The sequence below is a fragment of the Lonchura striata genome, chromosome Z (assembly GCF_046129695.1).
Source record: "Lonchura striata isolate bLonStr1 chromosome Z, bLonStr1.mat, whole genome shotgun sequence".
Taxonomy (NCBI): domain Eukaryota; kingdom Metazoa; phylum Chordata; class Aves; order Passeriformes; family Estrildidae; genus Lonchura; species Lonchura striata.
The window spans coordinates 26,555,891-26,568,277 of NC_134642.1; the positions used below are offsets into that span (position 1 = coordinate 26,555,891).

Consider the following 12,387-nt stretch of genomic DNA (forward strand, 5'->3'; position numbering starts at 1 on the left):
TTGAACATTTTACTTAAAATACTGTCAGGCTGGATTTGTTTTGGTTTGTTTTTTTAATGATGTATGAATCTTTTTCCTCATTGAAAACACCTATGTGGGAAAATTTTATTTACTGGGCTCTTTATATTTTTATTTTTTGGTTTTGTAGACTGTGCTACTTAAGTCCTTTCTGATTGAAATATTGAAAAAGGAGGAGCATATAAGCAGCTGCTGAGCTCATAAATTGCTATGATTTCACAATAGGAAAAACCCATGTTTATTACGATTTTATGGCATTTGCTTTCCTACAATCATGATGGTGCACGCTGTGTAAAGCTTCTTGGTCTGTACAAGGTGTGGAAAGTGTACTTTCAAAACTCTTCTTGCAGTGAGGATTTTGAGTCTCAGAGTTTTGTATTTTCTTTCCAAATTTTGTTACATTGGGCTTGTACAGAATTTAAGTAATCTGTCTTTCATTCCAGCTTTCATAAGTAAGAGCTCTGCAGAGCTCTAGTTGTATTTTTAAAATTTTCTCTGATCTGTAAAACTCCCCAGAGGCATCAAGGCATCAGTCGTCATTGAGAACAAGAAATTAAAACATTTTGGGGAACCTCTGCCAAGTTGCAATATTTTTCAAAATTTTTAAAAAGTTTTAATTCTGGGAGCCAAAACAAATGTTCAAGAAGTGAGATAACCTAATTTTTTTAACCGTCCTATCTTGGAAATGCCATGGTCAGTTTGCTTCAAATTTTCCATGAGTATTCTATCCTGGCATAACTTCATCATGCTGTTGTAGAGGGGCTTATAATATGGGCTGCCTACAACTTAGCCATGGAGCACAGCACTGTTTTCAATAGCAGAAGAGCATGAGCCTTTTAGACCTTTTAGACCTTATCTGTGATTCTCAACTATCCTTTTCTATAAATGTTGCTTTTGGTTTCTTTTGTTTCACTTCAGTATCTCAGATTCTGCCTTCATTTTCTTCATCTTGTATGCTTCTTTTAACTGTTTCCTCTCACCTCTTTTACAAGAGGGACATTAGCAAAGGTTAAAACTAGGCTTTAGTTCTGCAAAGCTAACCTTTAAGTTCTATATGTTGATGGATAGTTTGACTGATGTTGTTTAGATTTTTCTTGCTCTAAATTTCAGTCCTGAGCCTGTGTTTCAGCCTCCCTGCTTTCAGAGGGTCTTTAGTCAGCTTTGAGCACTGCTCAGCTCTGAGATTTGCAAAATAGGAAAATGTGTGAAGGGGTGTTTGCTTTTCCACCTGCCTCCCCTACTGTCACACTGAGATTGAAGGGACATTGAACTCATGGAGTTAGGCTGTCATCTCAAGCTCCAAAATCCTTTTTGCACAGGACTGTATGCAGGAGCATTCCCATGTATTCCTGTTGACTGCCATCTAAAGTTGCTGTGGTTTTACAATTATAGTGGCTTACCTGTTTGTGTTGTCTGTAGCACTTACAGTGTACATTACAAAAAGTACTTCAAAAGTAATTTTAAAAATTATCATAATTATTATTTATTTTTGGAGGGTGTTTTGATTCCTTTCCAGTTTAACAAAATAGTCTAGCTCTTTATGAAAAATTTAAATATGGAAATAATTATTTGGAGATCATATGAAGGGCCTGATTTATTAATATCAGACAGCACTAGCTTACTAGTGCTTTTTTTGTGTGTGGGGGGGTAATTCAGCCATATTTGTTTAGCCAGTCCAACATAGTTGCATAGTCAGTATGTTATTTAAGATTATAGATAGACACTCAGCTTTGTAAGGATCATAAAAATCAAGAGTTTTAAGAATCATCATTCTTACCTTAATTAGCTTGTTCTTAAACACACAAAACAACACTTGGGCAATAGCTTAGGTAGTAGAAGGTATGCAGTTTCTTGTGGAAGGTTTCTTGAGAAAAGAACCTTTAAAGAGAATTTGGTTAAGAAGGAGATACAAAACATGTCAAGATACAGTAGGGCTCAGAAGGCAGCAGTGGAAGAGATGTCAAGCATAAATTTAAAGGAAAGAGAGAAAAGGATGAGTAAAGCAAGGATTGGATAGAATATAAGCAGGAAGAAAAGGGTTTAGAGAAGAGGGAGAAATCAGTCATGAGTAGGAGAGAGAGATGAGCAAAGGGGAAAAAACATTTATTTAGAAAGGATAAAGTAGTAAAAAAAGGGCACAGACCAGAAGTGACAGGGCAGAAACATGGTTGAGTGCAATTTTTTGTGGCAGGATTTTGCAGCTTTGAATCTGCTGCCACTGAGTGTTAGAATTGGTTCTGTACATGTTTTATGTCTGTTTGGATGAGACACCAAAATAAGTCTTTGGTTAGCTGTGGATAGATACAACTAAAAGGAAGGGAAAATGAAAAATGTCGTTCAACTGTGGCCAGTAATTGCCTCCCTCTCCTTTGTTCTTAAGGCTGTACTTGACGCATAAATGTTTTTCTGATCATTTTTAGAGTGACACAAATAAAAACCCTGCCTCTCTCACCATCAAGAATGTCTCATCAATGGACAGTGGACTGGAGATTTCCTGTGTAGCAGAGAACATTGTGGGAGAGGATCAAGCCTCTGCCGAGCTTACAGTATTCTGTACGTATGTGGGCCTCCATACTGACCTGGAGGCTAAACTGCATTGGTAGGAGCTGTTCTGGGTGTTTTTTGGACCTTCAGGCTGTTGAAATAAAAATCCTTAAGGTGTGTGAACTACTACAGTTAGATGCAGTTAATGCTAGGACTAGCCAAGTCAGCCATTGTTGCATTTATCTTTTTCAGCTCTGTATTCTGCAAAAAATGTATTTCTGACTGCTTTGTCTTCCAGTTAAAAGAATCTGTAAGTAAAGGACTCAAATGCTGACTACTGAATGGCACTGTCAGTGTGGGAAGGTTTGTAATGTACATGCACACTGTCTTAGCAACTGCAAACTGTGAATTGTAAAGGCTAGTAGAATTGTACAAGACTACACATGTTTTAAGTGCTTACTACCTAAAACAACAACTACTTTGTTGTAGTTTGTATGGCCAGATGTAAATTTATTTGCCATAGCTTTGAATAGTACACTTACTTCTCAGGGCCAAGGAAGGGAGAAGGGGCATATAATGCAGCGAAGCAGTGGTTTCTTAGACCTAAACTCCAGACTGAATTAATTTGACATGAGCTACAGAGCATGTTTTCACAAGTTGCAACCTTCTGTTTAATTGAAAATGGCAATGAAACACTTTGTAGATGGCAAATTTTTCTCAGCATGTGCTTATGACAGAGTAAGCTAGGAAAAAACACTATAGATGTAGGTTTGTAGGTTGAAATTGGATATGTAATAACTATGGGAACAAACATAAACTAGAAATGTTTAAAGAGTGTAAATGAGATTCTGAGTTTGGCACTGTTATGGGTGATAAAAGGGTGTATAACTAGAAGGAATTTGATTTAGTTAAGAATAAATATAAAGGAAAATAATGGGCAAGGTGTTGGAATAACCTCTTGAGGGGAAACAGAAGAGGTCTGTAAACTTGAGTCATTTAGCAGTTTTGAACAAGGATGAGAATATGTACAGTAAAGAATTGTTTTTCCCTGACAGAATAATCTAGAATATTAAGTAATCTGTTTTGTCTTTGATTCTGTTAAGAAAGTAATCTGTAAATATGGATTCTTAGCTGAGCATCTTTCCAGTACTACTTGCTTTCGGCACTCTTGTGCACTGTCTTTTGAGCAAAGTAAAGCTAAAATGTCTCTCTCCTCCTTCTAAATGATCCAGTAAATGAAGTTCCCACACCTTACACATTTTAAGTAATTTAACACATTTTCAGTCTTTGAAACTAGTTTGTTTTATTTCTTTCTAAAGAGCGGCTTCAGTTCAGTTCAGCATAATACTCTAGAAAGTGCAGGTATGTTCCTGTGTGAGTATCCTTCAAATAGGTACTTTTCCATCCAGTAACATACTTTTGTACTGATGAATGAAAAATACTTCCATGAGAACTTGGGAGGGAGGGAAGGGAGGAAGGACACGTTTAGAATGTTCTGATACTCTTCACTCTTTTTTCCAATATAGTTGCACCAAATATCACATTTATTGAGTCTCCGACTCCAGACCACCACTGGTGTATTCCATTCACTGTGAAAGGGAACCCTAAGCCCACATTGCAGTGGTTCTACGAAGGAGCTGTATTGAATGAATCTGAATACATCTGTACTAAAATACATGTTATCAATCAAAGTGAATACCATGGCTGCCTTCAGCTGGACAATCCTACACACCTGAATAATGGTGCTTATACCTTACTGGCAAAGAACGATTATGGAGAGGATGAAAAACGGGTTGATGCTCATTTCATGTCAGTGCCTGGAGATGGTGAGTGTAGTTTTTTTTTTTTAGTGCTAACAATTGCAAATTGATGAAAGTGGTGAAATAGTGCTTATGGCCAGATTAATTATTTTGGAGAAAGGTTTTTATAGAACTTTTTTTCTCCGAATGAATGTCTTGAATATTACTTGGAAAATAATGCTTTTCTTAAGCATTTTCTTTTTGTTTATTGCTTCTGAAGGGAATTAATGCTAGTAAATCATTCCTTTGAGTAACCATTCTCCCTGCCAGCCAAAGCTAATTGAAGGTTGCTGTTTCTTATCCTGAAAAGCACTGATTGGCAATTCAGCCGCTCTATAACTTGCTGTACTGCATATGAATGGAACTAGGTAGTGTGACCAAGGATGTGGATGATGCTTCTGTGGCATCTAGTGCCTTGCTGCAAAATTGATAGTGCAGATAAGTGAATTCATGATAATATGTTGTTTTTGGGACACCAGAGGGAACTGGAGAAAAAACAAGTAACCCAGAAGGAGGATGGATAAGGTCTCAGACCTTAAGAGGTACTTTTGGTGTCCAAGTGCCATTTGTCTTGGTGGTGGCCAGACATCTACATTTCTAGGAGTATCAGTGTTCAAATGGTTGCAACTTCAGTTGCTCTAAAGATTCTCCCTCACCCTTTCTAAATACTATGTGAGCAGGCTCAAGGCGGACTAGTTCACTGAATTGCAGGGACTACTGTAAGTGATTGATGTTCACTGTGGTTTGATCTTTTTCCATATCTTCAAAGCCATACATGAAGTGGCTGTAATAACAGTCACTGTACATGCAAGCATGTTGTAGCATGTGGAAGAAAACTCTGAGTGGACCTTGCCCATTTGGAGTAGAAATAAAAGTGTAATCTTGTGCAGATAATTGCATAGTCATACCTCTTAATATGAGACTGTATGTATCTTTGGCATTTTGACCATGTGATATAAATAGTTGCCTTCATTCTTTTTTAAAACAGCAGTGCTCGGTCATGTTATCTGATGGAAAATAAAAAGTGGTGACTATTTAAATTCTCTTCCTACACCTCAGGCCACAGACCATAAAAATATGGTCAATATTTCATTTTTAACTCTTTCAGCTCAGTTTGCTGAAATCGGAAGAGAGATTTTTGCTTTCCCATCCTTAGGAGAAGATGAAGAGCTAATAAAACTGGGTTTTATTTACTCCTGCTGTGCTCATTGCTCATCTTCTCTTTTTTTCTCTGAAGTTCTGCCTTAAAGTGACTCATTACAGAAACATGTCATGGTTTCAGCTACTGGTATTCCCTAATACTGCATTTAAATTGTTCAGCAAAACAGTTCACCTCATGGATGTTCTGTGTACAGTGGAAGTTCTCTGAAAGCCTGATTATTTAATATGAACCCAGCTTCATTTTCTAACAGAGTATCAGCTACCTCTAATACATTAGGTGATCATATAATTTTTTTTGGTCTTTGATCCAAATCCTTTCCCTGTCCTTCCTGTTTTTCCTTTATGCTTCTGTCTACAGTAAATAGAACTGTAGCTATCCTCTAATTTAGAAAGAAAATATGATTTATTTGTTTCATCCCTTTTATATTCATATAGAATGTAACTCTACCAATATAAACTGTGCTGTGTTCTTTAAGAATCTCCCAAGATCTGTGATGGGGTAAGCTTCACAAGAAGAGAATAGAAGAAATTGAACTATGTATAGACAGGATGTAACTGCATTAGAAATTAGTTCATGCATAGTGGATGGCACCAAACCAGTCTTAAAAATTAACAACACAGGAAATGGCTTAGCTACTTAGCCTCCTCAATTCTGTTTTTAGTTTTGTCCTGCAAGAATCATGGAACTGAACTTCAGAAAACATCGCAACATCGTTGTCTCCTCCACTAAAGCTTGCATAAAAGCAAATGCATCATATTACAATTTTTGTTCTATACTATTACTATTTAAAGCACTGTCAGGCTTTTTCAAATCTTTAAAAGGCTTTTTCAGTGCTGTCATTACTGCATATTTGCTTCCTTTGGCCCACATATTGTACACTGAAGCATAAAGATTAAGGCCCACACCCTGGCATTTTGTTCATTTTCATGTCTTCATGACTGAATTAAATACCAGTCCTGATATTTCATGGGGTGGGGTATACTCACTGAGCTTTAAACTGATTCTCTGGTTATTGCATCATTTGAGCAAATGCTCTGAAGATAAAAGGGAAAAAAATAAAAGGAAAATTTAAAGATCTCCTCACCTATAATCCACATGCTTACCCAAAGTAAATGTGTATGTCTAAAGCATGTTCTACATCAATAGTGTAATAGTCCACTTTCAGAGTTGGATCAAACATGATGAAAATGTCATTTGTGCTAAGATGATCCTAACTTTCAGCATGCTTCTTGAAGGACTGTTTTTCACTGGTCTGAGGTTGCAGGCATGAAAGAGAGGAAACCATGTACCGTAGTGAGATTTTGATTGTGCTAATGATACCCAAGTTAATGTTGTAAATTAAGAATTTATTTTAAATGTAAAGACCTGGAAGAATTAATTTTCTATTTCACTAGTTGTATTTTTAAGTATCTTTAGTCTGAAAAATTCTTGGTTTCCAATTCTTGCTGAGAGTGACTTGATTATTTGAGACTAACTGCTGTGGACAGTAAGCAAGAAATGGTTTATTCTGGAGGCTGTTCTCATAGAACATGATCCAAAATGGCTAGTGAATGTGGGAGACATTTTTAACGTTAATAGGTATTTTTAATTAAGTTTATTCATCTACTAACTCTTTACATTAAAATTCAGCTGAATGAGTCCAAGTCACATATATCTTGTCAAAGTAAAAGAATATGCTAAATATGCCTTAGAAGTATCATATTGCTTGTGCAGCATAACATGTTTTTTACAGAAGTGTGTTCTTGGATTGATTCTCTTGCTGCTGCTTTATTTGGAATTGCCAGATTTATAAAGAAAGAAGCAAATAATCCATGTGTAGTTGACGTAGTTTGTAAAGATGAGTGAATAGGACAAGGCTTTTGATAGCTCATTTACTCAACAACCTCTTCTAATGGGAGCCAAAACAAAGGTGTCATTCTGTACTTGACCTTGAAAATAATTGTGTGTAAATGTGCAAAAGGACTGTAGTGAAGTTTAGTGTTAAAATAACTTCAACTGATGATTAAGTTGGTATGTTTCTATGTGCTAAATAGAAAAAGCAATACTAAACTGAAATTTGGCGGTTGTCCAACATCTTGATTTTTGTAGCTTTATTTGAAGTGTTTAGTTATATAAAAGATATTTGAATGGAATTGATGCCTTCTTATTTTATATGTCTGGGAGGAGTTAAGGGTTATATTAACCTTCTTAGTTTATCACAATTCCAATTAATAGAAACAAAAATGTTGACATCTAATTATAAATAAAGGACTAGGAGATTTTTTTGTTGTTTGGAGTTTTTGTTCCACTTCAGATTACAGAAGGCAAGTTAGAAATACTGTTTTTCTGCAGCTGGATGTTCTACACTTGGAAAACTGAATCCACTAACTTTTGTGGATAAAAATCTCTGGCCAGATTACTTGAGGACAGATAGTCCGGCTTTCTTCACTGGTTATTTATTTCTGCCGATTGACATGACAGTTCTTATGGGATCTATTGACATATATCCCTAGATACTGGAATATCTTCAAATGCATTAAAAAAAAACCCTAATTTTCTGCTTCCATTCTACAAATAGTTTGCAACTAGTATTTTCAGCAGGTTCTTGTACTGTTGACAATGATGTTCTGCTCTTACTTCACTGTGGCATTATGCCCATGTGATGCTACTGCTATGAATTTAATGTACACTTGTATAAACAGAATTGTGTTTCTTGAAGTTGCATTAAACTTTAGAGATTTAAATTATTTGTTAATTTTATTTCCAAGCCTGCTAAAATAGAGATAAAAAATATGGAAGAGATTACTTTTAGCCTACTACATAAACTATGCTAGAGGTACATTATAGATCCAAATAGATGCATAGTTCAAATGCAGCACAGGTGTCTTGCAAAACATGAATAAGAGCTCACTGATTTATGTGGTTGTTCTGTGCATTTTTTACTCACTTATGTGCTAAACCTTACATACATTCGGTAATTAGAAAAAACTGCAAACAGGAGCTAGTAAAATTTAGAGAAGTGTAGACTAGACAGGTATCCATTTGCTAGTGTAAAGTCTGGTTTCTGAGACATCTGACTCTTTCAATAAGAGTTCTGTCTGTGTATCAGCTATGCAGCTGGCTTCTTGGAAGCATCCTTTTACAGAGTGTATAAAATGGTGCTGCTTAGGCCATTTCTACCTGTAGTCTTTAACTTGCCAGCTCACAGCTTAAAATGGTTCGCTCACACAATGATACAATAGCATAATTTTTTGTCATGTAAAAATCAGTGATTGTTAAAACTCTGTGAAATCTGCTTCCATTTGAATTCAGGGAAAATTTTACCTTTGCTTTTTCAACAGAAATAATTATTGCACTCATTTTATATATATGTGTGTGTGTGTGTGTGTGTATATATATATATATATATATATATATATATATAAATAGTGGGAAGTAGGATTTTGCCAAGATGTGAAGTAACACTTGCCCCTGTCAGAGTTAGTGGGGTGTGCACACATGACATGAAGCAAAATATTAACATTTGGGTGGTTAATAAGATGGTTGTAAATATAATTAATAAACTGCAGTTATTGATGTTGATTTGCATTTATGTAGATACTTATGATCTCTATGGTAAATAAAGTGAATTCTTAAAACTATTCATAAAAAAAAATTATTCTTCCAGCATTTGCAATTTATTTTTTTTTTTCTCCTTTCCACGTACAGGTAATGGCCCAATTCTGGATCCAGATGTTTATGGTATATATTTGATTTTCTTTTCTTTTAATAATAGAAATGAAGGAACTGAAACATTAAAAGTTCAAATGTTAGGCTCGGTTAAATTTAAATGTCACATAGAATAATACAGCTCTAAAAGGTGCTTTGTGGTTTCGGTTCTCCTGCCTTATATTTAATATATATGATGAAAATATGATGTTTTACTTATTATGCTGCTTTTGATTCACATTAGGAGAAGCATAAATCCACTGCTACAAATGGATGCAGTTGATCCTGTAAGATGACAGCTGTGTGATGTAGTTCACAGACATGACATTTTGTGAACCTTTTGGAGGCATTTCTTGGAGGAAAGAGAGTTTGTGATTTCTCTTTATACAACTTAATTTATTTTTTCAGGGATGATTCCATACTTGTTTTGCCTCCAAAAATGTACCCCTAAATCCCACTTAGAAATGAAGTTGGCACAAGTAAGTTTTCCTGTAGGCAATTTATTTTGCTCTGTCCGCTCATTTGTACCTTCCCTTAATCTCTCTTGCATAAGCAGACCATCAATTCAGTGGTAGCTGAGTGTGTGCCAGGAGATTTTGATGGCACAGTGTTCACATTAGTTTTTTAGCTAGTCAAAATGTACCAAGTGAAAGCCAGTGTGCACTGAAATAGAAGCTGCAGAATGAAAAGCAACTGTCTGGTTTTCAAAAATATTTCTGGTATACTTCTGGTGGGTAGAAAAGTTCATCTAACACAAAGCTGGATTCTGTTTGGAGTACTTTTTATTTGGGTGAAATAGCCCATGACTCAGGTTACCTAAAGCTGATCTAAACATTATTGCTTTGATTCCATTCCATGTCATTAAACTTTAGCAAATGTGCAATTGAAGCATCAATTTGACTTCAAATGCTTAGAAACTCCAAAGGATAGCTTACCCTCCCTCTCTTTCCAAAATTTTTTGTGAGGAGAAGAAGAAGGGAGGGATGGGGATGACAAAGTGGTGATGGTTTGCACAGTTTCTTCATGTGTTGTGTTATACAAGCTGTATGCATTAAAATTTTGATTTTGAGCTTTTTATCAAGGTCCTGATGCCTGTGTATGGCTTTAGCCATGTGAGTGCTGTGCTTTGACTGACTTGGGTGGATTTCTGCTGAGGTGTGTGTGCATTGAGTTTTGCTAGCAGATTGCAACCTGCAAGACCTAGTCCTGGTGAAGGCAGCCTTCCTCTTTATTTCTGGCAGTTCTTTCTGCTGTTTGAAACTGCTGTCCTTGTGATGTGAGGCAACTTCCAAACGTTTTCTTTTAAGTATTTTGAACACACAAGAGAAATCAGAAGATCTGATGAGGTGACATCAGGCTGCATGATTTTGCCGAGGGGAGTCCTGCCTGCATGGGGCACTGCTTGCTGTGAGCGTGGAGCAGTCATTTGTGCCTCTAGCTCACCTTTGTGGCACTTTTAGAAAAGATAAAGAGAGAATGATATCCTGACATGATCTGGAAATTAACTGAGAGAAATAAACCGACTCACATGCAAAGGCAGCTCCTTTGGCTCTGAGTTCTTACTTCATGCCATGATGCCTCCTCTAATATAGTTGTGAACATGAGAGAGACAACCTATCCCTTGGTCATTCTGCACATCTGACTGTGTTGTTATGACTATCCCAGCCACCATGCACCTTCTTTGTGAGATGGCTGTAAAATACTGGCCAGCATCAGCTGCAAATCACTGCAGCTGTTATTAGTCACTGGTGGCTGCATGAGGTACAGAGCACCAGAGAACCTGGCCCTAAAGCAACATGAGCCTTATGTAGCATGAGTCAAAAGGCATTATCCTGTTTGTAGGAGTGTTCAGTGTCTATGTCAGTATTTCATCGTAAAATGAACAGGAATTTGTTCAACTCAAATCGTCCGGCTTGTGCTGGATAGCGGTCAGGTGTGTTTTCCTTGCCTGATTCACCCATTTCAAGGGGCTTTGAAAATCTGGCAATACCTCAAATGCAAATGATTCACAGTTAGACAACAAGCAATGTCAGCATACCACCAGTATACCAATGTAGCCTACCCTAGCTCTTGCCTATTTTAATATAGAAGGGCACCCAGAGGATTCACGGACTAGACCTGTGGTTCTCCTTAGCCCTTCAGGGTGTGATTTCCAGTAGTTTAGAGCAGGCTTGAGCATAAACAGAACTACAAATAGCATCAGCTGTTATTTAGAAGTGAAATTGGGAGCAAAAAATTTCCTTCTTCAAAGATTGTTTTACAAAGCCAGAGCAGCAAAGGCTCTAAATATTTGCTTTATATGTTAGTCTTATAAAATGATAATAAATAGATGGTTGGCCCAAACCATCTTTGTGAAAATTTTCCCAGCTAATTGTAGAGGAAGCCCAAGTTTTTTAGGCTGAAGTACTTGTTACAAAACAGGCTTTGCCTGCAGATAATGAATTAGAAGTCTCCACCTCTTCTCTAGCAAAGGATGTACTCACAGTAACAGATGGTCAGCACAGAACTTTGTCTGAAAGTCCAGGCTACTCGTGCAGGTGAGCCATTCAGGCACCTATTCTCAAGGAATGCTGTTCATTCTCCTGCTGCTACTGCTCTAACCTTGCTGCATGGTAAGCTACACACACAAAGATGCAGTGCAAAGTTGGAGAATTCAAATGATAAAAGATCAGGACATTATTTTTTTTTTCTTGAAAGCTCTGTGCATTTAATACGTCTTGAAAGAGTCCTGTCCTTTGGCATGCCTAGTTTACTAGTTTAGAGCCAAAATAGACTATGTGAGTTGTTTAGACATTCTGACTGTGCTGACTGTAGCACTGGTGCCAGAGGTAGCTGACAGCTTCCTGTAGGGGGGAAAAAAAAAAAAAAAAAAAAAAAAATCTGCAGTCTGCAAGTGCTTTGCAGAAAGCAAATGTGTCCTTGCATGCCTGAAGATCAAAAGCCCAGTGCAAGTTCTTACTAACACTGCCAGCTGAGCTCTCCAAATTGGCCTTGGGAGCTAAAGGAGAAAAGTGCTTAGGTGCAAGCCCTCCCTGTTCTTGCTCAGCGGGAGCTCCATGCTCAGAAATGCTCATGCTGCTGTAGTTAGCAAGATGTTTTTCAAATTCACATTTAAGATTTCATCTGCAGGCTTATAGCACTGATTTTAATCAAAACTTGTAAAGAAATACCTACTTAATTGCAAACTTAAATTATGATGCTGGAGGTGTATTTTATAATAGGTGCAGTTATTGCCCT

General features: G+C 36.9%; 1 protein-coding gene across 5 annotated transcripts in view; it reads left to right on the plus strand.

Moving 5' to 3' along the window:
- The window catches only part of NTRK2 (neurotrophic receptor tyrosine kinase 2), a 193,596-nt gene that overhangs the window by 41,206 nt on the left and 140,003 nt on the right, over positions 1 to 12,387 (plus strand). For all 5 annotated transcript variants that reach the window (XM_031507311.2, XM_021534431.3, XM_077790317.1 and 2 more), the window contains exons 7-9: positions 2,439 to 2,571; positions 4,029 to 4,328; positions 9,151 to 9,183. In XM_031507311.2, coding sequence (XP_031363171.1) covers positions 2,439 to 2,571; positions 4,029 to 4,328; positions 9,151 to 9,183 — 466 coding nt within the window. The remainder of the gene's footprint in view (positions 1 to 2,438; positions 2,572 to 4,028; positions 4,329 to 9,150; positions 9,184 to 12,387) is intronic.